This window comes from Trematomus bernacchii, unplaced genomic scaffold, assembly GCF_902827165.1.
Source record: "Trematomus bernacchii unplaced genomic scaffold, fTreBer1.1, whole genome shotgun sequence".
Classification (NCBI taxonomy): Eukaryota; Metazoa; Chordata; class Actinopteri; order Perciformes; family Nototheniidae; genus Trematomus; species Trematomus bernacchii.
Window position 1 is genome coordinate 305138 of NW_022987701.1, and position 28000 is coordinate 333137.

At 40.4% G+C, this 28000-nt stretch overlaps 3 protein-coding genes across 3 annotated transcripts; all 3 read right to left on the reverse strand.

The window, feature by feature from the left end:
- Nucleotides 1–3602: 3602 nt before the first annotated feature.
- On the reverse strand, nt 3603–6552 carry mpdu1b (mannose-P-dolichol utilization defect 1b). The gene is made up of 7 exons (XM_034139679.1): nt 6393–6552; nt 5607–5672; nt 5363–5495; nt 5161–5246; nt 4944–5062; nt 4291–4401; nt 3603–4201 (listed from the first exon to the last, which is right to left on the reverse strand). Exons 1-7 carry the CDS (start codon nt 6517–6519, stop codon nt 4064–4066), a joined length of 780 nt encoding a protein of 259 aa, XP_033995570.1. The 5' UTR covers nt 6520–6552; the 3' UTR covers nt 3603–4063.
- Nucleotides 6553–7039: 487 nt separating this feature from the next.
- LOC117490084 (butyrophilin subfamily 3 member A1-like) lies at nt 7040–12242 on the reverse strand. Its single transcript, XM_034139674.1, has 11 exons — nt 12201–12242; nt 11215–11294; nt 10598–10672; nt 10453–10521; nt 10271–10354; nt 9225–9338; nt 8854–8988; nt 8544–8672; nt 8378–8462; nt 7840–7866; nt 7040–7729 (listed from the first exon to the last, which is right to left on the reverse strand). Exons 2-11 carry the CDS (start codon nt 11275–11277, stop codon nt 7197–7199), a joined length of 1314 nt encoding a protein of 437 aa, XP_033995565.1. The 5' UTR covers nt 11278–11294; nt 12201–12242; the 3' UTR covers nt 7040–7196.
- Nucleotides 12243–20056: 7814 nt separating this feature from the next.
- On the reverse strand, nt 20057–27967 carry LOC117490088 (butyrophilin subfamily 3 member A1-like). The gene is made up of 9 exons (XM_034139678.1): nt 27725–27967; nt 27580–27648; nt 27403–27486; nt 25399–25512; nt 25028–25162; nt 24637–24765; nt 24471–24555; nt 20838–20864; nt 20057–20727 (listed from the first exon to the last, which is right to left on the reverse strand). Exons 3-9 carry the CDS (start codon nt 27469–27471, stop codon nt 20195–20197), a joined length of 1092 nt encoding a protein of 363 aa, XP_033995569.1. The 5' UTR covers nt 27472–27486; nt 27580–27648; nt 27725–27967; the 3' UTR covers nt 20057–20194.
- Between the last annotated feature and the right edge of the window lie 33 nt (nt 27968–28000).

Sequence of the window (28000 nt, forward strand, 5' to 3'; positions counted from 1 at the left end):
GGTGTTCCAGGGAACTCACCAAGTGTCAGAAAACACAACCCTCTCTATTTTCCTCCATACCCAAATCTCTAAAAAAGGGGCTGCAACGGATTTGATAAAAACTGATCCAGATTTGAACACTGTCCTGACGTCAGGACAGTGGCGCTACGGCGATTGGGCCAACTCCACCAATCAGGAGGCCATTGCGAAAGCGCTGGAGACGCTGTAGTACATATGCCAGGCCTGTAGATGGTGCTGTTCTCACTGAATCTGCCCTTGCAAAAACAGAGCTAAAAAATGTCAAATTGAGCAAAATGAGGCATGGCTAAAATGCATGATCTGTTTGGTATTTTGAAAAAAAAAAAAGTATAAATATGCCTTATATAGGTATGGTCCTATACTATATTATTCAAATATAGCATGATAGGTCCACTTGAAGTAAAGAGTTTCCTGATTTAACTATGCAACTTGTATTTTTTAACTCTGTATATTAAACCAAGACCTCCATAGATTCCTAACCTTAAAGGTAGGTTAGGTAAGTCTGAGAAACCAGCTCGAGATCGCTAGAATTTGAAAATACACAGCCGGAAAAAATCTGCCACTTCCTTACAGAGCCCCTCCTCCAACACACGAACGCGCACATGACCAATGAGGGCACGAGATAAGTTTGTGCACAGATGGAAGGCTGACAGGCAGGTAGGCCATCCAGTTATTTTAGCCGGGCCGGCTAAAATGATTGGTCGTGCTTTTTACAGTACTACGGCTTCCACAGATGACATTTTTTTATGGATTTTTTGTCAAAGCACTTAAGATATTCATTGCTATCGGGATGTTAAGAGCATTCCATGGAATATAACAAAAAGTGTATCTCGAGCCGGTTTCTCAAACTTACCTACCCCACCTTTAACCAAATAAGAGCAAGAACTGAGACAAGAAACTAAGAACTAAGAACCATGCACAAACCAAAGTTAAATCATGCTTAAGTTGCAATAGTGGATATTGAAGGGAAAACACAGAAAAACTACATTTTCAGTGATCTTCTTGTAAACACATTCACATTCTGCAACATGATAGATGTGTATGTATTTTTTTAATAAAATATGTCTTTACTGTTGTTAATTGGTTGCAAATGACTTGTGTATTTATTAGAGTTCTGAGCTCAAAAGGCATGTAAAAACAAAAGCTAAGTTGGGAGAAATGTAAAGTGACAGCCATTGTTGAATCCATAACTGCCCGGGAAAACTGTGAGCAGCAGTAAAGTAGTTGATTATACTCAACATGTGAACATAGAGTTTACATTTAATAAGAAACAGTGAGTGGTGAGTGGGGAAAGGTCCAGCCTTCTGTTTGAGTGGTGGTTTGAGTGTGTGTGTATTCCCAGTTAACTGCAATAGCAGCCTCTGCTGTCACAAGGGGTCATTGCATTCATTCTGTTGAAACCAGAGAGCAGGGAAGGGTCCCGCACTATTCTAATTTCTAGGGGAACAGACCGGCACGGGGAGGAAAGGAGACATGTCTTCAAGTGTGCTGAAAAGACTTTCCTTTTTCCAGTGACATCCCTTGTTTGCTGATCTGATTACCGTAACCGAAGACATCTGAACCCACAGCCAGTCCCCAAAAGCCCACTGACTGAGAAGCAACAGGTAAGGGTCTCGCCTTGGCAGGGGTGACAAGTCAAGCCATGGCAACAGGCAGTTAGTGAGTGGCGTGTGAATATGTCCCACTGACGTTACAATCTTTTTCTCACAGCATGGAAAATACATTCTGATGGTCAGTGTAAACCAGTCGACTCTTTTCTTTTGCTGCTTTGAGGGTGGGGGGCCCTGTATACCCCTCCTCCAGCTCTCCAGCCATCTGCCCCCCTCAAACCCACGTTTCCTACTGTCCCTCCTCCACCAGCTGCTGTCCAAAAACATACCTTTACAGTAGAGGGTCTGATTGTATAGAAGTCTATGAGGAAAAAGACAATACTTCTCACTTAATTTATAACAACAGTAAACCTTTCCTAATGAGTTTATGGTCTCACAAACTTATTTGAAGTCTTCTTCAATACAGCAGGATGTTCATTTCGTCAATTCTGGTCCCATTGAGAAGGAAAGAGACAATGCTTTGGGGGTGTGACTATCTTGTGATAGACAAATAATTAGAAGGTACACTGAAAAAACTCAAACATTAACTTTAATTAAATGTATCACGTCAACACATTTTACATAACCTTTTTAGGTTAGCTGAAAGCAATTATAACTTTAACTTAATATTATTGCTTTCAATGAACCTAATACAGTTATATGAAATGTGTCCCTGGTAGCCCTTGCATATAACAACATGACTATGCTATAACACCCCTTGTTGTGAAATACCAATGATGAGCAATATGTGCAATATATATGCCATTAATAGCTGTGCAATATAGACCTGGCTGCTTTATCTTCAGAACTGTGTATTTTGTAAATTGTGTTTGAATATTTTTGTATGCCTGCTTCTTGGTTAATATTAAGCTGTCTTTGGCTCTTTCCTTGCTGTAACAAATGCAAATGTCCCCTCTGTGGGACGAATAAAGGTATTCTGATTCTGTACATTTAATTGAAGTCAATGTTGCAGTTTTTCAGTGTAGCTCCAAGTAGCTGACTGTTAATGTGTTCTGTTTTCTAGTAATACATAAGCCAACATTAGCAACTCAATTAGTATCAGTTTACATGAATCTTCCTTAACATTACTAACCAATGCTAGCTAGCTAGTCTTAGCTGGCAACTTAGCGTTTGTTATGCTTATGCTAATGGTAACTGTTTATTTGTTAGCATTTTCATTGTGAAATGCTAGCAGCTAGCTCAAAGCATCCCAAAGACTCATATTCCACTAATTCTGTTCAATTTATGCTTCGAATTTGTAACATAAAAACACTGACGCAGCCTTGGTATGTTTTTATGTTGTGTTAATTATAAAATAGATTCAGGTTTTGTTTTTAGCTGCTAATAAGTTACACATTAAGAATAAAGTTCTAGCTTATCTTGTTGTATATGCAGATGGGTTAGGGTTGAAAGACCTCAACAAAAACAATAGAAATGTTAACTTATATGACATTGTTTGGAACTAATTTGGCTCTGGTAAACTCCCACCCTCAGAGTAATAAATATATATATAATTTGTTGTTGTCTTTGTTAGAATGGACAACAGGGCCAAGGTTAGTGCTGTAAAGACAATATGTGTAATTTTAAGAATGTAAATCCCTTCTATAGATATGCAGTTTACTGATGTAATATTTCCAGTCACCATAGCTAAGTGTAACTCTCTACTCAATTTTGTTGACTGACGGGAAAACAGGCACTTTCAGGACAAACAAGTTCTCCAAACTCCATGTCACATGATGGAGTTTCTTCCGGTAAGAGACACAATGTTGTCATAAGGCGGGTAAGTGTTATCCGTGTAGTTATTGAGAAACATGTTAGCATCAGAAATAATAACTAGTCAGTACTCATTTTAATAAGTAAAAGGTGATTTGTAAACTCTCTTTGGATCATTAGCTGGGTATCAGAAATAACTGGAAATGTGCATTATACTTTACATATTTAAAACTCCATAAAATAAATTCTAATTAAGACCACAGAAAAGATCTTGCAAGTGTAGAGGCTTGTGAGGAATTCTGTTTATGTTAAATGATAAAACAACAAATCAGTCTTTACATGCATCCAAAACCGTTTCAAATAATTTCCCAAAAAGCTTTTCTTGTTGATTAGTATTACAAATACAGGACCTGGATTTGAAAAATCAACAGCCAAACATGTTCCAAAACATTTGAAAATACGAGCCCGACAGCAATGAGGAAAACTGGATGAGAGGAATGTGATAACAGTGTATTGTACAGCGGGACAGATACACACCACCAACAGAACAGATAACTGTCAATCATAAAGCCTGCTCAGCATGTCATGTTCCCATCCTTCCTTCGAGGGTTGGTCCAGCAGAATCGATGCCCCATACTTCCCAGTGTCTGTCAATTCAAGTTTTAAAGACACTTCTTTGAGATAGTCGAATATGAAAAGAAAAGTGTTGCTCGTTGATTCAAGTTTAGCGACTGTCCTTTTGCCTACTCGCTCTTCTTTTTCTTCTTCTTCTTCTTGTGTTCTGGAGAGCTGTTCCAGTAGTAGAGCACCTGCAGGGCGATGGTGCCGTTACAGGTGGAGGATATGACGTAGGTGAGGGCCATCAGCGTGTCTCCAGTTTCCTGTGAGAGGACAATATGGCGCAAAGTGAGTTTTTCAACATGGGGATTTTTATAGGAAATGAAAGATGGAAACAGAAATGTTATCTTACCTGTAGAGAGGTGAAGATGCGGGCGAGGGAACCGGCAAACAGCAGGAAGACGGAGATGGCAGACAGCTGGCCAGTGTGTCCATTCCGGAAGTTAGAGACGGCCTGGATCAGCTGAGACAAACAGCATGGAAACAGGTAGCAATCACTAAACTGGTTTAATAATGATTAAAATGTTAAATGTCAAAAGTGTATGACTATATGTCGCAGTTATTTGTCCTCAAACCATAACAAACTATAACAAATCTAACTGCCGTCGTGGCGTTACATTTATTCTATTAAAAGAGCAATAAAATGAATGCTTAACTATTAAATAATGCAACAGAAAAGAAGAATTTGTGAAATCATCCCTGTATTATTCGACCCATGACCAAATATGAACTGTACAAGTCATTGCTTTGTAATCAGCTTTAATTTAACTCTAAAAGATTTTGTTTTTTCCTTTATTTTTATTTATTTATATATATTTTCATTTTGTATTTTAGTTTTATATTTGTTTTTTCTTGTTGTTGTGATTTACCTTTGCAATATGTAAAGTTTATATTCTGAACAAAGTGTATCTGTTTAATGGAATATGCCGATAAATAAAAGTAAAACAAATAAGTATATAAAATAATGAATAGCTCCAACACTATAAATGACAGGTCTTGTCCTACCCTGCCGATGATGATGGCTGGCATGTTAGAGGCCTGCAGGTAGGTGACCACGGACAGGGGGGTGACCGGAGACAGCACGAGAATCAGCAGCCCGACATACACCACGATAAACAGCAGACCTGGGGGAGAACGTCAAATCAGAAAGGCTGCTTCCACCCAAAAGGGGCGGGGCATGTCGGAAGAGCGGGAAGTGCTGCTGTCCTCTACGCAGTCTTACCTCTGCTGGTGTTTCCTCCATAGCGCTGAATGAGGAAGCCGATGGCGATCGTCTGCAGCATGAGGAACAGAGCCTCGCCCCAGGCACTGTGGAAACACCCGCCACATGTTACTCAACATATGAAACTACAGAGGCAGAAGTCAGAGAGCTCTGTGTTAATCTCTAGTTCAAACGGTTGATTTGCATTGCGTTGCGTCCCAACCTGAAAGGGAACTTGTTGTGGATACTGTAGGCCATTGTTCCTGTGATGGCCAGCAGCTCCAGCAGGATGGTCTGGAAGCTCAGCCCCTCAGCGCTCTTTGATCCCATCAGCTTGAAGATCTGAGGCAGTTTCACTGTAAAGAAGGGAGGAAATAAAGGGATTACAAAACGACAAAAACAATAATGACTAAAATGTTTTCGAAATTCACTCAAAATATATAAAGAGAAGTGGAGATGAGGTTTACCCATCACTGATCCCAGGATGATGCCGATTCCCAGGCCTTTGCTTAGTAAAATCTTCAGACATGGTACTGAAATTAAGAAATATAAAAAGATTAGCTGGCTGTCATAGATCACACAGAAACACACACACACAAGGTTTCATGAACAGGAGGAAATAGTGCATTTGTTTGGGACTATTTGCAGCCGCGGATTCATTAACATACAGGCTCTAGGAGTAATGAAGCTGCAGGACAGTGTGTAATAAAATAAAATATAGTGTGTGTGTGTTCATGAAGCAATGAAGGGACATGTCACCCAGTGCTTAAGTAGGCATTCAGGAATATTTTGTGTCATAAAGTTAGAATAAGTCTGATCAGTGTTAACCATTGATTTAGTCAGGCTTGGCTCTTGATCTCGGATATGGCAGTTTTGTCTTTTTCTTCACTGTGGTGATCAGTGATTGATGTCAGGTCAGTTTCCAGTGAACATAAACCAGGTATAAAAGTTAAATGACAACACATTGGCAAAGAAAAACAGGTCACTTTAGTAGGTGACAGGTAGCTCCACTGCTGCCAAATGAAGTGACTCATGATTCATTGAAATAACATTCTGAATAAATGCACTATGAATTCGGCGTTTTTAAAAATAGACAAACTGACGACCCGATAGCAGCTACCTGTCTGCTGACCTAAGGTTGCATGTACAGCATGTTTCTGAGTTATTATCAGCATGACGTTACGCATTGCAACATCTTCAAGTGTCTTTCCCTTCAATAAACTTCCGGTATTTAACACAAAGAAGCCACTTACCGTCCAACAAGTTGAAATTGAGAAAGAACTCGTCGTAACATGACTCTGGCATGAAATATGTCAACAAAAACCCTTTAAAAGGGTCCATGAAGGACGACCCTTCAACCAAAACACTTCCCTCCGCCATTGTGGGGATTTGTTGTGACGTTGCCGTTCAATGTGTAACAGATAAAGAGTCCCCCCCCGGGTCGCACGATAACACAAAGGTTCCGCTAGCACATCCACAATGATTCAGCTGGTTGAATTAGCCATTGTAATAACAATAAAAATAACTACATAATAACCACAACAACAATATTATTCGTAATAATAACAATCACACCATGAAAATGATGAAGGTAACATATTGTTTGCACGAGGCTACCCCTTATGACAACAACAATAATGATAAAATAATGATAAAATAATAACAATAATAACAATAATAATCATAATCATAATCATAATCAAATAATAATGATAATATTAATTAAAAAAAATTAAAATTAAAAAACATTACAATTATGAAACAGTAACATATTGTGTGCACTATGCTACCGCTGTTTACATAATGCATTGGATTTTACAAAACAATTTTTAATGAGTATAAACTCATTGTGTCAGTGTATGTCTAAATAACAAAACCAAAAATTGTGTATGATTTCATTTCATTTTATTTAGTAAAAAACACGAGAACATTGGCAAATAAAGTTGTCAAAGAAGGTGGTCCTATAGTATTCAGGATTTGAATCTACTATATTTAAATCAAGGTCAATATTCCTCTAGGACCACGATGTCTGATTTCGTCACATTGATTCATATTAGTCACATCTTCTCTGAAATCTGTGCTGGGATGATTTTAAGGAGCGTGTCTCCATCCAGGTAGCTGAACAGAGGGATGAGGCTGTGTTTGAAGACGTCAGAGAAAGTATAAATGTGAACCCTTCTCTCAGCATCATAAAAAGACACCTGACCCTCCTCAGAGTCCACAAACACCCCGATCACTCGGGGGGGAGCCGCCCTCCGCAGCTTAGTGGGTCTCTCGGTACAGGCCCACAGACTGGCGCCCCTCCACAGGGTCCAGTATCCACTTCTGGGAGTCATGGTGGACTTTAGATTCCTGGGAGCAGTCTTTGACACCACACCTATTCTCCAGCTGCCCTTAGGGGACACCTCCACCTCCCAGTAGTGTCTCCCTTCGGTGATGACAATGTCCCCCAGCACACAGGGCCTCTGAGCAGACTGTTGGCTGTAGTTTGGGACATCAGTGGAGGACACTGCTGCCTCTCGGACCTTCAGGCGATCTGAGGACACATCCAGCCAGGGATGACTGGTTCTGATGTCCAACCGCACAGAGACTAGGATTCAAATTCAGGAATATTGTAAGTAACAGCAGGTTGTAACAAGCAGTAATTCAATGTTGTAATCTTCTGTTGTAGACCACCTATAATATATAAATCCAGATTACCTTGGGCGCTCTGAATCCACTCCCACACTGAAAGACAATACAATATCCCATTATGCATACGCAACATTTATTTTTGTTACAAATGGTCTATAACTTTATGCATACATTTAAAAGCATGAAAAACATGCAAATCTACGAATGCATAAACATATTCATTAAGGGAAAAAATAAGGTTTCTATCTCCTATTGTAGTCCAGAAATCAAACATGACCACATTTTTTTCAGAAACTAATTTGATTGGTTAAATAATTTTAAGACACTTCCTTAAGCCTGTTATTTATACAGTTTATTACTTATAACACATTTAAAAAATATTACTATGTTCCTAATATTTATTTATGATTTGTTTTGTATTTATTAGTTCCAAAATTATATAAATATGATCAACACACTCTAGGTCCCCACCAAAAGGCATATCAATGGGGCATCCATCCACTGAAATCCATTGTGCTATTAACGCGTGACTGTTAAGATATCTGTGATCAAAATGAGGGTTTATTTCAAAGACTTTTCTAACCACAGGCAGTGGAGGAGTCACCTGAGTTAGGAATGTATCTGGGGCTTCCACTTCCTGTCCTCCAGGCCTTCTGTTTGGTTGGCAGCCACAGCTTGGATACAGCCTCCTATAGGGTCATATTCATCAATCAGAAGTGACTCTTAGAATATTGTCTCGTGTCATTAGAGACATACATTTTCGTACACACCTCAGTGTCCTCTGACAGCAGGGACCAAGCCACAAACTCCAGCAGAGGGAGGATGGCGGCCATCTTTGAATCTTTGCGTCCTCTGGGATACAGCAGCTTCTTCAGTTCCTCATCAGACACGCCGTTAGACTGGAAACACACACACACACACACACACACACACACACACACACACACACACACACACACACACACACACACACACACACACACACACACACACACACACACACACACACACACACACACACACAGTGAACCAGCAAGATTTGGTTTAAGAGGAATTGATTCATATTTGTCTCACACACACCTCTTTGATTTTCAGCAGCTCCACTGCCCACTGCTGAAGCCTTTCATTGTCTTTTTCCAGATCTGTTTTCTCTTTTTCTCCTGGATCATCTCTTCTTGTTTTGTTTTCATCTGTTGGCTTGGTTTCCTTTTTTACCTGGGGAATACATTAAATGGAGAACCAGAGTTACTTAACTATATAACCATGACTTATAGCTACAACAAGAAAGGGGCCTCAGTATACAGAAATAACTTACAGTGCTTAATGTTTGACAACATTAAAAAAACTATTGCTCTATTGTAAGTAGAAAAAGAGAAAGTCAGGCCAATACGATTGTAGACGATAGAAAGGGAAATATGAAGGGTTAATGATTTCATCAAAGGGTGAATAACCATGTTTAGTTCCAGCTCCTCGGCCCATTTGAGGATCAGCCTCCTGCTGCTCTGCAGGCTGCCTGGCTCTCTGCTGCCCCCCCCTGGTGCAGCCCTCTCACTGACACGCTCCACCTGAAACAAGGGAATGTAATACAATTGTATTTTTAATCATCTTAACGGTTCTTTTTTTTAAATAGTCAAAGTAATGCAGCTTGGCCAGACATGATCTAAATACTAGTTTCCCATTATATTCTTTGCCGTTTTGTTATTCCTCTAGCGTGTTAGGTTTTGCATGTAAATGCTCTGCAAAGGCTAAAATCCCTGTTCCCCCCCTGCCTGAAACGCCTCCATTGGACTCCTTTGTTTACTTTACTTACATAGTGACATCACTATGTAACATTTGCGCTTCTATTGGCTAGCGCTCCAACACATTGTACTTGATAGGCTATGGGGCGGGACATCTCTAAGAGGTTGACCAATCACAACAGAGCCGGCCAGCTAACCAATCAGAGCGGACTGGGCTCTGGTTTCGGACAGAGGGTGAAAAGAGGTGCTGCAGCACAGGCAGTATGAGAAGAGCTTTTTGAACATTAAAGCATTGAAACACGTCACAGGAGAGTCACTAAATACTGATATGAACCTGAACATGAGCAGAATAGGGCCCCTTTATGTGCAAAGCCTCTGCAATTGCCCTTTGCCCCTGGAAGACATTGCTGTCCAATAACACTGCTCATAACTCTCTCATAAGAAAACGGGTGCAATAAACTTGCTGTTGACTATAGAAAAAAAAAGTAATGTGCAATACACTTTATATATGTTATATATGTTCCCTCTTTGTGTGTTGTCAGGTTCTACTACATGTCTTTTAGTTGTCCAGTGATGGTCAGATTGTGTTCACCTGCTGCCCTTGGGTTCCTGCCCCCCCTCTCCAGCTGTGTCTCTGTGATTAGTCTTGTGTGTGTATAGCTTGTCTTCCCTTGTGACTTACCCACCCCAGTGACAGTAATATAACATTTCTGTAAAATAAAGTAGTCTTCAAGAGGACTGAATGTTTTCTGTGGTACCTGAGCGATGCTGTTCACCTCCTCTGCCAGTTTTTGAAGAAGCTGCTGGCACTCTGTCAGAGACTGCATTGACTTGAGATCAGGCTGGAAAGAAAGAAAGGTTTTCCTGTTATCCGATGTCTTTTCTTTCATTGTACTTTCACAGTCTTCTTCACATTTACACATGGCTTCCATCTGTTTACCTTTGTTTGTTGTTTGTTGAGGTTGCCTTGCCGCGGATAGCTTTGTGAAGATTGTTCAAAATGCGTCGCCTGTAAGACACATTTTCAGTGAGGACTGCACCGCGTTAATGTATTCATCTTCATGTTATCGTGTTAGTTAGCTCACCTGGAGTTCTGCACTGAGATTGGGTTTATTCCATGGTGCCGAGCTGCAACCAGTGGTTGTCTCTTGGGCTTTGAGCTGTTTGTAGAAAAAGAAGAACACATTTGATTAATATAAATCAATCCACACCTCCACAAAAAGGGGTGTCATAATAGCATCATATGTACAATACAAACATAATAAAAATAAATGTTGTTGCTATAATTATTTGTAATGACAACATTCATTCTTGATAATACTAATATATATAAAAAAGACCATTTTAATCAGATTTTAACAATGAGGAAAAAGTCATTTCAGGTGATCTACTAAATATGAAATAAGGTTATTTTTGGTGGCATATTATCATAGGGATAATACTTGGTCCTGGGCATTTGAAGTTATGAAAATGTAATGGCATGATTATCTTAAAATATTTGAGATTCACGATATTATCCTCATTAAAGTTTGCTTAAAACAACAAAGAAAAGGCTTTAAAACATAGTGGAATCACTGTACCGACCTATATAAATGTTCCTCTCTCTAACAGTAAACTCTGTAGTCACTCTTAGTCTATGGCCATGTTCTTAATGCTGCATTATTAAATAGGACATAAGGTGTCTTTAATACAACATGAGCACCTGCTTCTTGGTGAGTTTGGGTTCAGCCCGGGTCTCTGCAGGGTCGGCTGTATTCCCAGCCATCTTGGATCCAAAGTCAGCTGAGTGAGACAGCAGGTACATGTGACAACAATAAACAACAGACAGAATATACTGTATATAAATTGCATCTATCTCAACCAAGACCATGCATTAAAGAAAGTGAAACATGAATCAATAATCTGATTCAGCGTGATCCCACTCTAAAACTTGATGACAAACTGACAAATATGTCAGAAAACATTACCTCCTTGGTGGAGATAATAAATGTTGAGAGGAAAGATTGTACAAATAAAAAAAAAAAATAATGTCAATAAAAGTTATTGGCACCATAAAAGTCAGCACTTTTCTTTGGCATGCATCAACAAAGAAGTACAGCCATGGATGTTCCAACAGAAAACTGCAAGGGTTTGAACTTATCTATAAAGCTTGTTCTTTTATATTTCCTCTACAGACTTGTGAAGCCCACCCTAAAAGTTATAGTTATCAGGGGGATGGATCACTGAAGTGCAATTAACAATACATTGTTGTTAACCCTAGCTACAATCTTACCCTGACCATAGTGTTTTTGTCCTGTGTTCTAGTAACACTATTATAAACAATGGCTTTGCATAACGTAGGGTTTTGATGAATGTCCAACATTAACTTGTTTGTTCTGAGGATTATAAATCTCATGGCCTCACAAGTCATTTTAAAAACAGTTAACATAATCTTTTAGTCAAACCTTTGGATATAGGAAGAGAGCTCTTCTCTAAGTTATATGGACATTAATAGCTAGAACCATTAAGACGGTAAAATAAATATCTACCAACTCAAAATGCAAGCTAAGAAAGTGCTTTCAAATACGTAGGATCAATTTGCTCAGTTACCAAATAAACGATATACTACACAACAAAACAATCTAATAAGAGCTTCTTTAAACCGAAAATACAAAATAAAAATGTGATCTGAAGAATAATATGACTTACTTGCTGCTCGAGATGTGTCCTTTGTTTATCTGTGAAGCAGGAACATAATCACTTCGTTTACGTCAGAACTTAGACTTTGGACTTTTATGACTTTATACTCCGTCCAACCCTATTTAATACTTATGGTAAGTGGTAACTGAGTTCGTTGGCATAGTACCACAATAGGTCAAAATAAGTCAAAGTCAACTTTATTGCGGGCGGTCGAAATTCAGTTTCTTACCATCCCAGGGAATACAAACATATAAAAAGAAATATATACATAATACACTCAGTGGCTTAACAAGGTTGTGATTGGCCCCAGTGCAAATATTGTTTTGGGCCCCCCATGGATGTATAATAAGAACTGGATACAGCGTCGGAGGCGGGGTCTCGTTCTTTCCTATGAGAGCTGCTCATTGGCGCATGAGGACAAAATGGCCCAACTTTTGAGAGAGCGAAACGTCACAGATTACCCGTCATGCCTAGCTTTCAGAGCAGAAGAACCCGTATGTGCGCTCACAGAGCATGCGCCCCTTAAGCCCCGCCCCCCGAGCTCCCACTCTCGGCTTAGTAGAATGAATGGAGACAGAAAATAAATCTAGATTCGGCTTTTAGTGCATTTTACAACTTTAAGGACCTAATGATTCTAATAAGGGCTATACAATAGTTTATACTGGGTAGTTAATTAGTTTAAAAAAAATTATCCGCTGATTTACAGACGTTTCTTTCCCAATGTTAGTCAATGGGGAAAAGTCTTTCTGGGCCCAATGACGTCACAGACTGATACGGAAATTGTATCATTGTATAATATTTTCATCAGAGTCCGGTGCACTTCCTGGGGGCTTGGGGATCTATGGATACTAGGGATGGGAATTTGAAAGCAAATGTATATTCGAATATTCGACCCCCAAAAAAACGGTTAACCGATGAACCGAAATGTACATATCCTATAAAAAAAAAAATGTTGACCAAAAAATAAATAAATACATGTTCAAATAAGTATAGAAACCAAGTCGAATTTGTCAAATGTATTGAACTGGTGATCACAGTTTGAACAGTTGACAATAGGCCTACAGCTTTCATGCTTAAAACATAACTTGGTTTTTAAATTAAAGAGGGATCATACACGAACAACATAACGGGTTAACCGTATTACAACAGAGATCAACAACCTATAACAGGGCCTATGCACAGAATGCAGCTATTCAATACTCATTCTTGTTTAAGAATATGAGCATGTCTACTCAGGGGAGAGGCGGGTGCGGAGACGATTCACAATCAGGCCGGCTGTAGAGAAGAGCTGGAATTTGGGCATAACATGAGGTTTGAGTCTGCGTGATCTGCGTGTAGGGAGGGGCAGCAGCCATATCATGGCTGCTACCCCTCTCATTAGCTAAACTAGCTAGATCTGATGGATTTGGACATAAACGCGAGTGAAGTATAACCGGACACGAGAGAGAGAGATCAGCACCTGCAGCTCTGCCCGCTGTGAGGGACTGGTGAGCGGAGCAAAACACACCTTTAGACCTAACACATTTAGCTATGGCACTGTCGTATACATTGAATTATTCCATTTGATAATATGTAATCAACTTAGGCACCCCTCCCAAAAAAAATAAAAAATATTCATAACTCATATTCTCATATTCGAATACCTGAATAATTTCGAATATTCGAATATTCGATTAATCGTTCCCATCCCTAATGGATACATCTCTCAACACCCATATGAAACAGAACTGTAAACAGATTTCCTTTTTCTTTATGGATATTTTACAAATCACTCCCCTTTTAAAGTGTATTCTTGTTTTACTGTCATACAGTATTTCATAACTGTTTTTCATTTATTCTCTTATTTTTTTATAACTATAATGATCATATGAAGGTGTGCCTCGGAAATAATTGTTTACATAAATCGTGACCAAACCGTTTGAGACCCACTGAGATATCTAAACACTCAGAGAGTCCTTTAGCTCACCTGAGTCCCTCAGTCTGACAGGAGAGGATATTCCCTTCACCTTGTTGTAGAAACAGCTCCTTATATCCGTTAGTGCAGCGAGCTAAACAGATGCTAACAACACGGTCCCTGGCACCGGTATGCTCTCTCTCTCTCGCTCACTTAATCACACTAAATGCGCGCCTGCCACACACACACACAGAGCCGAGCTTGAATGAAACACAGAAACCCAGTACTTGTTCTGTACTGTGGCATATTTTTTTCGAATCAATAATTGTTCAAATTATGAATTTCACACGTAAACAAAAAAAAAGACATACGTTTCTTGGGGGTGCTTGGGGGGTGCTATGGCTATCCTAGGGGGAGCTTCAGCACCCCCTAGTGCCCCCCTGGCGCCGCCTATGACGGGCATACACAAACACTCAGAAGCGCCACATGTAGGCTATCAACAACAGCCTGCCCTGGCCTCAGACCACGGCACAGCGAACTAAGAAGAGGATTACACCTGTTTCCTTGATGTTTGTCTCTGGGGAATGGGCCGGTAGGCCTACTGTATATGGACCGGTTGCTATAATATAACTTTTGATCTTGGCGGCGGGGGTCTCAATAGCGCCATAGAGTCCCCTATCGGTTGGGGCCCTTGGGGGAACTGTTGGACCACCGCCGGGCACAGCCAAATCCAGCCTCTCCTCCCAACACACTCTCACATAAACGTCCAGGAGCGACGCTTGGTCAGGGTCCCGAGGCGTGCAGTTGGGACGCTACTAGGCTCCTTCAGCTTCATAAACAGACGCACAGAGCTTTCAACTGATTGCAATGTATTCCCATCTGCGGCGGGATTTGACGCTCATGGAAGCACGGCATTCGTTTGTGTCGGAGGCTGTTAAAGGCAATGTGAGCGTCCATTCCCATTGGATAACGGAGAATTGTACACCCGGAAGTAAGTATTCCCCTTACTGTCGATTGATTTGACAGTGATATCTCCACTACTCATCAACTCAAAAACACCAGATTATCCTTGTTAATTAAACGACATTGATAGGTTTTAGTGTGTGTACAATGCTTTTGTCACGTTTTCCCCTTCAATTCTGAGAAACAAGTCGTTTTCTATGAGTTTTGGATGGCCGAAGACATTACATTACCCACAATCCTCTGTAGCAACCATAGACTGTATAACATAGATGGTGCCAGTGGGACAGGCAATAGATTTGCCTGTCCCACTGTTTTGGCCAAACTTGACCCACTTTACCATGCTGCACTGCGTTATATATCAAATGCACCCTATAGGACTCATCATTGCACACTGTATAGCCTAACTGGATGGTCCTCACTTACTATGCGTAGGATGCAGCACTGGTTTTTATTAATGTATAAAGCCATTTTAGGTAAGCTTCCATTCTACATATGTGTCAGATTTGCCCCAGTTTGTGACTCTTACAACCTCAGATCCAGTGCCTGGATACGGTTCCAGGTTCCTGCTGTGCGGACTGAGGCTGGAAAAAGGAGTCTTTTTTATTATGGTCCTTGGTCTTGGAATGACCTTCAATCACGCCTTAAACTGAGGGCATTTGTCTCTATATCATGTTTTAAATTGAAGTTGTCTGAAGTCCTCACCACCAGCTGCTCTTGCAGTAACAGGTAGTGTACTTTTCTTACTGTCCTAATGTGCACAATGTAGTGAGTGCTTTTTCGTCTTTTGTTTTCTTAGTTATGTTCTCTGTATTTTATATGTTTGTGTTATGTGTTATGTGTAACGTTGCTGCCTTCTTGGCAGTGGCGGCGCCAGAGCATTTTTGTTGGGTAATCTATGGTAGGGCTAACCCATACAGTGGTGGTGCTCAAGTCAGTATTTGCAATGTAATTACATACACGCTATATCGCCCCCTTGACAGTGAAACGCCACGCGTGAGGTTTAGATTATTTCCCTGTCTCAATCAAAATGGAACTGTATGAAATAAAACGGCACATTTGTCTTGTAGTAAATAAAAAGGGATCACTGTGAACGTGACGTATGATAGTACACGTTGAAGATCCAATAGAGTGGCGAAGTCACGCCCACTTACTTCCGGGTAATGGGACCTTATTTCGGAAAAATTATGCATTGAAGTCAATGGGGAGAGAAAGCTTATCTTTCGATCCCGTTTGAATTGTGCCATGAATTACACATATGATGTTTGTCAATCTTAAAAAATCATTTCCATGTCAAAAAAGTCACAGTTTGTCGTAAAACTGTTGAAATATAAGACTATGAAAAATACGTAACTAGAAACACTACAAATCCCAGAGTCGCGTAAGTGATGTCACAATTGTTTTCCTCCACCATTCAGATACCTAAGATCAGCGCAATATAGATATAATCTATCTATATGGCGCTGGCTAAGATAAGATAACTTTAACAAGATGCCTGTGTGCTTAGTACCAGGTTGTTATTATACCAGCAATGGGTCTTGCTCGTTCTTTTGCTTCCCGTCTGATGAAAGGACCAGGAGTGGCTTGATCAAGTTAGCTACCTAGCTAGTAGCTAGCACGTTAGTTAGCATTACAGCCTTGTCATTTTTATTAGCCTTAACATGAAGTAACAATAAGTAACCCAAAATGTTAAACAGTAAGAGTAGTAGTCATATTTCGTGAACCCTTTGAATAGTACTGTCACCGGTGTGATCATTCTATAATACACCATTTAAGCCCGGGGGAGAAATGCTAACGCTAACGTTAGCATCGGCGATCTTCTCTACTTCATGCTATCTGCACAAATGGTTGACATTAAACATTAAAACGACCAGGCAGTTCAGAGAGAATCAAAGGAAGGCAGGCAGGCAGCTTAGCATGACATTCTTCAGGACGTGTTTCATTGTGGTGATAGTGAGGATAGTCAATCGTTTTGTTGACAAGACAGTAGTGACGGCCATCTTGGTGACGTGTGTTGTTGACCAGAGATGTAGTTCATTGAGCGTTTCACACAAACAAATGTGTTACTTCACAGTTTTACGACACATTTTTTTTTTTTGACTTGCAAAATTATCTTTTAAATTGACAAACATGTAATTCGTGGCACGATTCAAACGGGATCGAAAGATAATCTTTCTCTCTCCATTGACTTCAATACATAATTTTTCCGAAATAAGGTCCCATGGAGGTCCACCGGAAGGGGAGGGACTTCGCCACTCTATGGGGATACTGAATGGCGGTTTTGATTGATCTCAATCAATAAGGCATGACGCAGATCCAACGTTGCGTTGCTCTGATTGGCTGTAGGTCTATTCAAATTGCATTCGGAGGCATTTTGATCTGACCGCGGCCGCGCTGATATTATAACGCCAGAGAATTTCCACACCTTTAGTGTATAAAACTCCCCCACTACTTAGACTATTCCTTGCATCCCTCTTATAGCATAAGCCCGAATGGTCTCAACCATATTGCATCAGTAACGTGCACTTGTTGTTACAGCAGGATCAGTTTGTGTGCTGTGGACACGACCCGTATATTTTCGCAATCCGTGTTCTCAACATTTAGCATTTCGCTTATTATTTAATTGAATTTGCATCACTTTTCATGGTGGGGCTAAGGTGGGGCTAAGCCATTTCTTGGTATGGCTGTAGCCTACCCCAGCCATACCCTGGCGCCGCCACTGCTTCTTGGCCAGGTCAGCATTGAAAATGAGATTTTATCTCAATGTTTTTATCTGGTTAAATAAAGGTTAAATAAAAATAAATAAATAAAAAATAATACATTATTCCGAGTGTGCTTGCTTTTCTCTTTGAAAGTCATCACATAACGGCATTGTAATATACGTTTCGGCTGCATTAAATATGACATATCTGCCGTAGTTAACTATTTATAGAGCCCTGATGACAAGACTTCTAGACAAACAGGAACTGCCGCCAAAACTGAAAACTTGACGTGGATCTTAAATATATAAGCAATTAAACAACATCTTAGATTTCTTTTCACACAATACGTCTCCTTGCAGTATCAACACTAATTCGGCTGACTTTTATATTTGATCCAATTGGTAGATAGGCTGTATTTACGCCAAAACGGTGCACAGCTGATAGAAAGGGACACCTACTGGTTAAAGCACGTTATTGCATTTTATAATTTTATTGGACACCTCTGATTTAGATTAAACCTAAAACCTTTACATTTGAAAGTCTTATGGCAAAATTATAAAATAAAATGTCAAAGTGTTCAACAATATTGCCTCTGGACAAATGGGAAAGCACCTTAACATTGAGAAACAACAATAAAGAACAAAGAATAAAGATTGTTTTGTGACAGGAGTTGGAACATCTTTTGTAAATTAAGACCCCTGACCTCAACCTGTAAGAACCCTGGCTCAATATGTGAGTGATGTTTTAACATTCAGCAGTTTACACAGAGTGAACAGTTTATAGGACACACACAATCTCACACAACAGCCTGCACTAACCTTATGTAATGTAATACAAATATTCAGCTTTAATGACCGTGTTCATGTTTTATCAGGAACAACAACTGCTTGTTCAAAGAATGTATTTAAAGATGCAAGCATGAGGTTGTATAGAGACTGGGGGTCTTTAGATTTATTGATTAATTATTTAAGTGTTTTGCTGGTGGTGCATTTTAATATTCAGCCTTCTTTGGAAAAGCTCAATAAGATGATGCTCAAGAGTTGTGGAGCAGTGAAATGAAGTCCTATTCACGCCTCCAGTTCATCACATATCAGTTATTGAAGCTAGGCCAATAAACACATTCACAGACAACACACTCATTTAACACAATGAACAGTTCTGGGAACCAGGAAACTGTTTTATTACACATGTTGATCTTCCTGATGTCTCTTCCTCTATTAAAGATTTGTATCGTAAACGGAATCCAGGGGCAAAGGACAGAGATTGCTTGCTGTATATAAAGCACAGTTTTTAGATTTAAGCCTATACATTGGACTGAGTTAAAGGTCACCTATTATGCAAAATCCACTTTTTCATGTCTTTTCTACATCAACATGTGTCCCCTCTGTGTAAAGAGATTCTGAAAGTTTCAGGAAAAAAGATTCTCTCACTTTTTGTCCTGATCCATTTATATAAAAACCTGTCTGAAAATGAGCTGATCAGATTTTGGCCACTTTATGATGTCATAACGATTTTTTGGCTTGTGTAACCATTAGCCAATCACCAACCAAGATAACACCCCCCCACCTTATCACCTGAATCTCCTCCTAGAGCACCATTGTGTTCTTTTTAACCAAATATCTCTCAGAGGGGCGTGGGGAGTGGCTCCTTATTTTCATCTAAAGTAACAGACACAGAATCAGCACTTTTGAAACAGGGCTGAAACAGAGGGGATTATGGGATGCTGCAATGATCTGTTTGGAATTTGGAGCCAAACACTTCAGATACATGTTTTGTATATATGTGAGACCTATAATATATTGATGAAAAACAGTATAATAGGGGACCTTTAATACATTTCTCAGATCTTAAACCTTTCCTGTCACTTATATATAATTTGTAATGTTATAAATGATATTAGAATCTATCAATTGAGGATAAAGTTTACCTTTTTTTAACCAAAATAAACATTACATGTCCCAAATCTACTTATAAACCTCTAAAGGACTATTTCCACAACACAAGTTAAATGACTTCACATGTATTTGTGTGGAATTGAAAAAGTATGCTGATCCCACCCACAAATCTGTCCTGGATGTGCGGTAACACATTTTGTAAAAACAACTTAACATCTGTCATGTACCTTAGCTGACTTCACAATCTACAGGATTCTGGAAAAGATTGAGGACACATGCAAATCAATAATAGTTAAACACTGTTTACATTTAAGAATTTATTAAACAAGATGGATAAAACGTTGCTTGAAATAATTCATTTTATTTAATATAAAAAAAAACAGGAAGTTGGTAAGTGCAGTTGTGAAAGAAAGCTACAATAATAAACGATTCAAAATAAAGTGTTCCTAGTAAGCATTTAAATCCATTATATTTAAATCAAAATAAGTACTGAGATGTGTATTCTTATTCTAGGACCACCATGTCTGATTTCGTCACATTGATTCATATTAGTCACATCTTCTCTGAAATCTGTGCTGGGATGATTTTAAGGAGCGTGTCTCCATCCAGGTAGCTGAACAGAGGGATGAGGCTGTGTTTGAAGACATCAGAGAAAGTATAAATGTGAACCCTTCTCTCAGCATCATAAAAAGACACCTGACCCTCCTCAGAGTCCACAAACACCCCGATCACTCGGGGGGGAGCCGCCCTCCGCAGCTTAGTGGGTCTCTCGGCACAGGCCCACAGACTGGCGCCCCTCCACAGGGTCCAGTATCCACTTATGGGAGTCATGGTGGACTTTAGATTCCTGGGAGCAGTCTTTGACACCACACCTATTCTCCAGCTGCCCTTAGGGGACACCTCCACCTCCCAGTAGTGTCTCCCTTCGGTGATGACAATGTCCCCCAGCACACAGGGCCTCTGAGCAGACTGTTGGCTGTAGTTTGGGACATCAGTGGAGGACACTGCTGCCTCTCGGACCTTCAGGCGATCTGAGGACACATCCAGCCAGGGATGACTGGTTCTGAGGTCCAACCGCACCGAGACTAGGATTCAAATTCAGGAATATTGTAAGTAACAGCAGGTTGTAACAAGCAGTAATTCAATGTTGTAATCTCATGTTGTAGACCACCTATAATATATAAATCCAGATTACCTTGGGCGCTCTGAATCCACTCCCACACTGAAAGACAATACAATATACCATTATGCATACGCAACATTTATTTTTGTTACAAATGGTCTATAACTTTATGCATACATTTAAAAGCATGAAAAACATGCAAATCTACGAATGTATAAACATATTCATTGAGGGAAAAAATAAGGTTTCTATCTCCTATTGTAGTCCAGAAATCAAACATGACCACATTTTTTTCAGAAACTAATTTGATTGGTTAAATCATTTTAAGACACTTCCTTAAGCCTGTTATTTATACAGTTTATTACTTATAACACATTTAAAAAAATATTACTATGTTCCTAATATTTATTTATCATTTGTTTTGTATTTATTAGTTCCAAAATTATATAAATATTATCAACACACTCTAGGTCCCCACCAAAAGGCATATCAATAGGCGCGTTCACACCAAGTACTTTTCCCACAATAGTTCATGCGAACTTAAGTTCATGAGAGCTCTTTTAGTTCTGATGAACTAAAGCAGATCGCGTTCACACCAAAATGAGTTCCTGGGGGTGGATTAGGCAAATGAACCGCTGACGTCACTTCTTCTTCTTCTGCTTTGGGTTTACTGGCAGGCCGCAAACAACTTCACGGCAAGTACAGTAGGTGGCGGTATGCACCTTAAAGTTGCAATCCGCCAAAAAACCGAGAGAAAAAGAAGAAGAAAAACCTCCCGCGCCCACCTGCTGTATATGAGGCGTCTGTTTACCTTCCGACCTCAGACATGAGCTTCGTCTGCGTTATTTAAGCAAACACAAATACAGATCGTCGACCAGTCAAATGCAATAGCAATGCTGATTCGGAAGCGAAGGCGGTTAAGAAGGATTGACAAAAGGATTGGACGACGACATGCACGCGCTACGCTACGTGTGAAATGAATAAACTGTGCCAGGTGTGTCGTATGCACACTAAATAGGCTCAGCAGCTAACACACCTTTATTATATATCCTCCTGAGAGCAACTGCATCCGTCTGCCATGAACCCTACAGAAACCTACGTGTTAGTTGTGGCCCATAGTGGCCTCCATTTGTGTCGTGTAAAATGGGGGAAATCAAAAGTTAGCAAATCCCCATGTTCATAAAAACATTTAGTTTTAGGTCAAATAATTATTACACTGCTCTGAAACTCACTACACTAACTCCTAAGATGTTCCCTTTATAATTAATTAAAAATATTGAACTCACAACACTGGTAATAACAAACTTAACCATTTATCTTTCTATAAATAAATAGTGCTTGTGTTGGACACCATTTTGAAATACAATGAAATTATCTTTTTGAAAGCCACAATAAATAAAGCTTCGCCAGTTTATAACCGATGAAACATGATGGTATCAGAATAATAAGCAAGCTTAGTTACATGAAATGTAATGAAAAATGTAAGATACAGGCTCTGTTTAATCGCCATGTAGGTTCTCTTTTATTGCACACTCAAGACAATATCAATAACAGCATCACGCTGTCCCAGGTGTGTCGTATGCATGTAAATAGAAGTTAACATTTTCAATATCAAATAAAGTGTCAGTAGTATCAAACATATATATATATATATATATATATATATATATATATATAATAACAATAGATAGGCTCAGCAGCAGACACACCTTAGTGCAAAGTGAAGTGTCAGTATTAATAACAGTGGCATATATATATATATAATCACAATAATACAAAATGAACTGTCCCAGGTGAAGGCAATTTGGGGTGAAGTGTCTTGCCCAGGGACACAACGACATGCTGACTGCAGTGGGGTTTGAACCTGTGCTCCCCTGATCCGAACACTAACGCACCAGACCACTGCACCACACGCCTCCCAACAAGTCATTGTACAGTTTATCAACGACGACAAGTTTTTCTTAATTTTTTTATTGAAGGCCTGTTGGATTTAATCAGCTCGCTTTGCACTGCCAGAAGCCCAGCCTGAAAGGTATTTTGTTGCTCCACCTGGCGCGCCGACACCTCCACCTGGCGCGCCGCCGCCAGCTGCATCACCATGAGCAGCTGGTCGTCCGATTCCTGGGCCTTGTGTGAATGCAGCAGCCGTTCGTCGTGCATCTCCTTGGCACGCAGGTCCTCATTCTCCTTGCTGACCATGGCACGGCAGTCCATCGCCATGATGGTGTCAAGGAAGCTGTCATCGCGTGCCCGCTTTCCTAAGGTGAAATAAGTAAGATACAAGATCAGTTTAATCGCAACAACGAGACAACATTGTTCAACATTGGACATGGTGCAGGCAGGGACAGTGTACAAAATGCAGGTGTAAAGTAGAAGATAAGATAGGATCAAATAATATCAAATAAAAAATAAATATCAAAGTGCCCTTATTTATTGTTTTGTGCTTAATGTATGCTTGAACTTTGTTTTATAGGGATTAGTGGACATCAGTTAGATGTGTAACCTTCTTTCAAGGCCAGAGTAGTTACAGTGTAAGTGGATTGACATCTAACATAACATGGCTGAGTACAATTATAACAATCAATAAAAAAAAGGAAAAATAAATAGAATTTCAATTACATTTCTACTTAAATGTGCAAAAATATTAGAACATCAGTCTTTGTGGCATGCAGGTAATCAACTGTTTAAGCTTTTACCATTAACATGTAGAATTAATGTTGCAAATGACTTGAAATTATAGCAACTACAATGTATTGTTAGAGGTAGCATTATGTCCAGCTAGCATGCTAATTGCTAACGTTATATTATCCTTTTATCCCGGAGGGGAAAACTAGTTTCTAATCCAGAGAGAAACACCTCGCCTGAAACACACGATTAGTGCCATGAGTTAGTGAAGCAAATTACAGAACATTGCACACTTATTCACAAGTCAAAACGTGTTCATAGCGGGCATGGCTGAGAATAGCTAGCTAGCTAGATGTTGTTAGCCATCTTGGACCTATGATAGCAAGTTCTAGCATGGCTAGCTCGATCTACTGAGCAAATGAAAGTACATCTAAGACCAGTATTGTGCAGATTAAAACAGTGCAGTGCATGTATTTTATTTTACCTTCGTAGTCGTCCCGACATGACTTTGCCAGGTCTGCTAACTTTGCTGAGCCATGGAAACTGCATTCAGTAGAAGCTTCTGAATGCGGCGCTTCGCGTCCTCCGAGTAAATCGCCAGAAGCGCCGACACATCCTCATCACTCCACCGCTCCGATGATTTATTTAGTGTTGCTATAATAACTGCTTTCACAAAAGTAATCTCTTCGGGTGCGCTGGCCGAAGCGAGCAAATACAATGGCCGCTTACAAAAAAAAATTCAGAGTCAAACGGGCGTGGTTTGCATTCCGCACAGCCAATCAGACGTACGAACTATTTTCTCCCACAACAGTCCCTGCTCTCTAGCAGGGACTGGAAAGCGGGTCAGATGAACTAATTTGAACTACTTTAGTTCCTGGGGCTTTTTGGTGTGAACGCAAATATATCGTAGTTCTGATGAACTATTGTGGGAAAAGTACTCCAAAGTACTCCGGTGTGAATGCGCCTATTGGGGCATCCATCCACTGAAATCCATTGTGCTATTAACGTGTGACTGTTAAGATATCTGGGATCAAAATGAGGGTTTATTTCAAAGACTTTTCTAACCACAGGCAGTGTCACCTGAGTTAGGAATGTATCTGGGGCTTCCACTTCCTGTCCTCCAGGCCTTCTGTTTGGTTGGCAGCCACAGCTTGGACACAACCTCCTGTAGGGTCATATTCATCAATCAGAAGTGACTCTTAGAATATTGTCTCGTGTCATTAGAGACATACATTCTCGTACACACCTCAGTGTCCTCTGACAGTAGGGACCAAGCCACAAACTCCAGCAGAGGGAGGATGGCGGCCATCTTTGAATCTTTGCGTCCTCTGGGATACAGCAGCTTCTTCAGTTCCTCATCAGACACGCCGTTAGACTGGAAAACACACACACACACACACACACACACCACACACACACACACACACACACACACACACACACACACACACACACACACACACACACACACACACACACACACACACACACACACACACACACACACACACCACACACACACACACACACACACACACACACACACACACACACACACACACACACACACACACACGGAAAGTGAACCTTCAAGATTTGGTTTAAGAGGAATTGATTCATATTTGTCTCACACACACCTCTTTGATTTTCAGCAGCTCCACTGCCCACTGCTGAAGCCTTTCATTGTCTTTTTCCAGATCTGTCTTCTCTTTTTCTCCTGGATCATCTCTTCTTGTTTTGTTTTCATCTGTTGGCTTGGTTTCTTTTTTTACCTGGGGAATACATTAAATGGAGAACCAGAGTTACTTAACTATATAACCATGACTTATAGCTACAACAAGAAAGGGGCCTCAGTATACAGAAATAACTTACAGTGCTTAATGTTTGACAACATTAAAAAAACTATTGCTCTATTGTAAGTAGAAAAAGAGAAAGTCAGGCCAATACGATTGTAGACGATAGAAAGGGAAATATGGAGGGTTAATGATTTCATCAAAGGGTGAATAACCATGTTTAGTTCCAGCTCCTCGGCCCATTTGAGGATCAGCCTCCTGCTGCTCTGCAGGCTGCTTGGCTCTCTGCTGCCCCCCCCTGGTGCAGCCCTCTCACTGACACGCTCCACCTGAAACAAGGGAATGTAATACAATTGTATTTTTAATCATCTTAACGGTTCTTTTTTTTAAATAGTCAAAGTAATGCAGCTTGGCCAGACATGATCTAAATACTAGTTTCCCATGATATTCTTTGCTGTTTTGTTATTCGTCTAGCGTGTTAGGTTGTGCATGTAAATGGACTGCAAAGGCTAAAATCCCTGTTCCCCCCCTGCCAGCAACTCCATCATTGGACTCCTTTGTTTACTTTACTTACATAGTGACATCACTATGTAACACTTGCGCTTCTATTGGCTAGCGCTCCAACACATTGCACTTGATAGGCTAAGGGGCGGGACATCTCTAAGCTGTTGACCAATCACAACAGAGCCGGCCAGCTAACCAATCAGAGCGGACTGGGCTCTGGTTTCAGACAGAGGGTGAAAAGAGGTGCTGCAGCACAGGCAGTATGAGAAGAGCTTTTTGAACATTAAAGCATTGAAACACGTCACAGGAGAGTCACTAAATACTGATATGAACCTGAACATGAGCAGAATAGGGCCCCTTTATGTGCAAAGCCTCTGCAATTGCCCTTTGCCCCTGGAAGACATTGCTGTCCAATAACACTGCTCATAACTCTCTCATAAGAAAACGGGTGCAATAAACTTGCTGTTGACTATAGAAAAAAAAACGTAATGTGCAATACACTTTATATATGTTATATATGTTCCCTCTTGTGTGTTGTCAGGTTCTACTTCCTGTCTTTTAGTTGTCCAGTGATGGTCAGATTGTGTTCACCTGCTGCCCTTCCCTTGTGCTCCTTGTCGTCTTCTCTCCTTCGTGTGGTTCCTCTTCTCTTGTCTGCATGTTCTGGATTTCCCTCATCGGCCCTCCTGTGTCTTCTAATGGCGCATTTCCATTGCAGCGCGTAGCTCGCTTTAAGCGTGCCGTGTCGTGCCGTCCCCTTTTTTGGTTGTGCTTCCACTAGGCCTCGTTCCGGCGCGGCACGGCGCGGGGCCACTTTTTCCCCTCTTTTCTGGCCCTAGAAAATTGTGGTTCTATCGGGGCCAACAAACAGGGCTGAGTCGGGCTGAGTATGCTAAACTAGAGAGAGGAGCGCTGGCAAGAGGGCTAGAACTACAACAAGATGGACATATTTGACCGTGATTTAATTGTAATACACGTTTCAAAATGATGCCGAAGTAACAACATACTGATACCGGTTAGTAAAAACCATGAATTAATGCTTTGTCAAGTCTGCAGACAGACGGCAGGCGAAAAACCTTTTAAAATTCGTGTTTTTCTAGATGGAGATTGGCTAAGCTAACGCAGTATATGCCCCCGACCGTCCACACTCACAACAACGGCCTATACAGACATAAATAAGCAGCGACTGTATTCACCATGACACAGGCAGTCTGTGGTGTGTACTTGTTTAACTTTTGTCGAGTTTCTGAACATATATAAGGAGCTGTGAGCTCTGAGTGCTCACAGCTAACGGCTGTGTTGTGTTTCTGGATTTCTCATTGAAGATGACGTCACGGCTCCGCCTACACTGCGTTACTATAGTAACTACCCCAGTTCCTAAACTGTAATGGAAGCGCAGCATGAAGTGAGTCGGCCCTGTTAAGGCCCAACGCGGCCAAGCCGTACCGAGCCGTACCGAGTGTGGCCGAGGCCGACCGTGTAGTGGAAATGCGCCATGTGTCTTCCCTAGTTTTTGTTTTCTACTTTTCTGTTTGTCTGACCTTACTTATTTTTGCACTTTTTTATTTAATAAAGCTCGCCTTTTGTTGCACTCTTATACCTGGAGTATATATATATATATGGGTCCTGCCTTCCTTACCCACCCCAGTGACAGTAATATAACATTTCTGTAAAAGAAAGTAGTCTTCAAGAGGACTGAATGTTTTCTGTGGTACCTGAGCGATGCTGTTCACCTCCTCTGCCAGTTTTTGAAGAAGCTGCTGGCACTCTGTCAGAGACTGCATTGACTTGAGATCAGGCTGGAAAGAAAGAAAGGTTATCCTGTTTTGTCTTTTCTTTCATTGTACTTTCACAGTCTTCTTCACATTTACACATGGCTTCCATCTGTTTACCTTTGTTTGTTGTTTGTTGAGGTTGCCTTGACGCGGATAGCTTTGTGAAGATTGTTCAAAATGCGTCACCTGTAAGACACATTTTCAGTGAGGACTGCACCGCGTTAATGTATTCATCTTCATGTTATCGTGTTAGTTAGCTCACCTGGAGTTCTGCACTGAAGTTGGGTTTATACCATGGTGCCGAGCTGCAACCAGTGCACTGTAAAAAAAAAAAAAAGTTAGGACAACTCAAGGCAACAGGCTGCACAAGATTTTTAAGTTTTGAGGCCAACTCAAATTTGTAAGTTTCTGTTTTCAATTGAGTCAACTAATTATATTTTGTCGAGATAACTCATTCAAATTTTGTACAACTTCAAGTTTGGAGTTCTGCATACTAAACATTTTAAATAAGTATAGGTTGTGCTAACTTATTATCTTT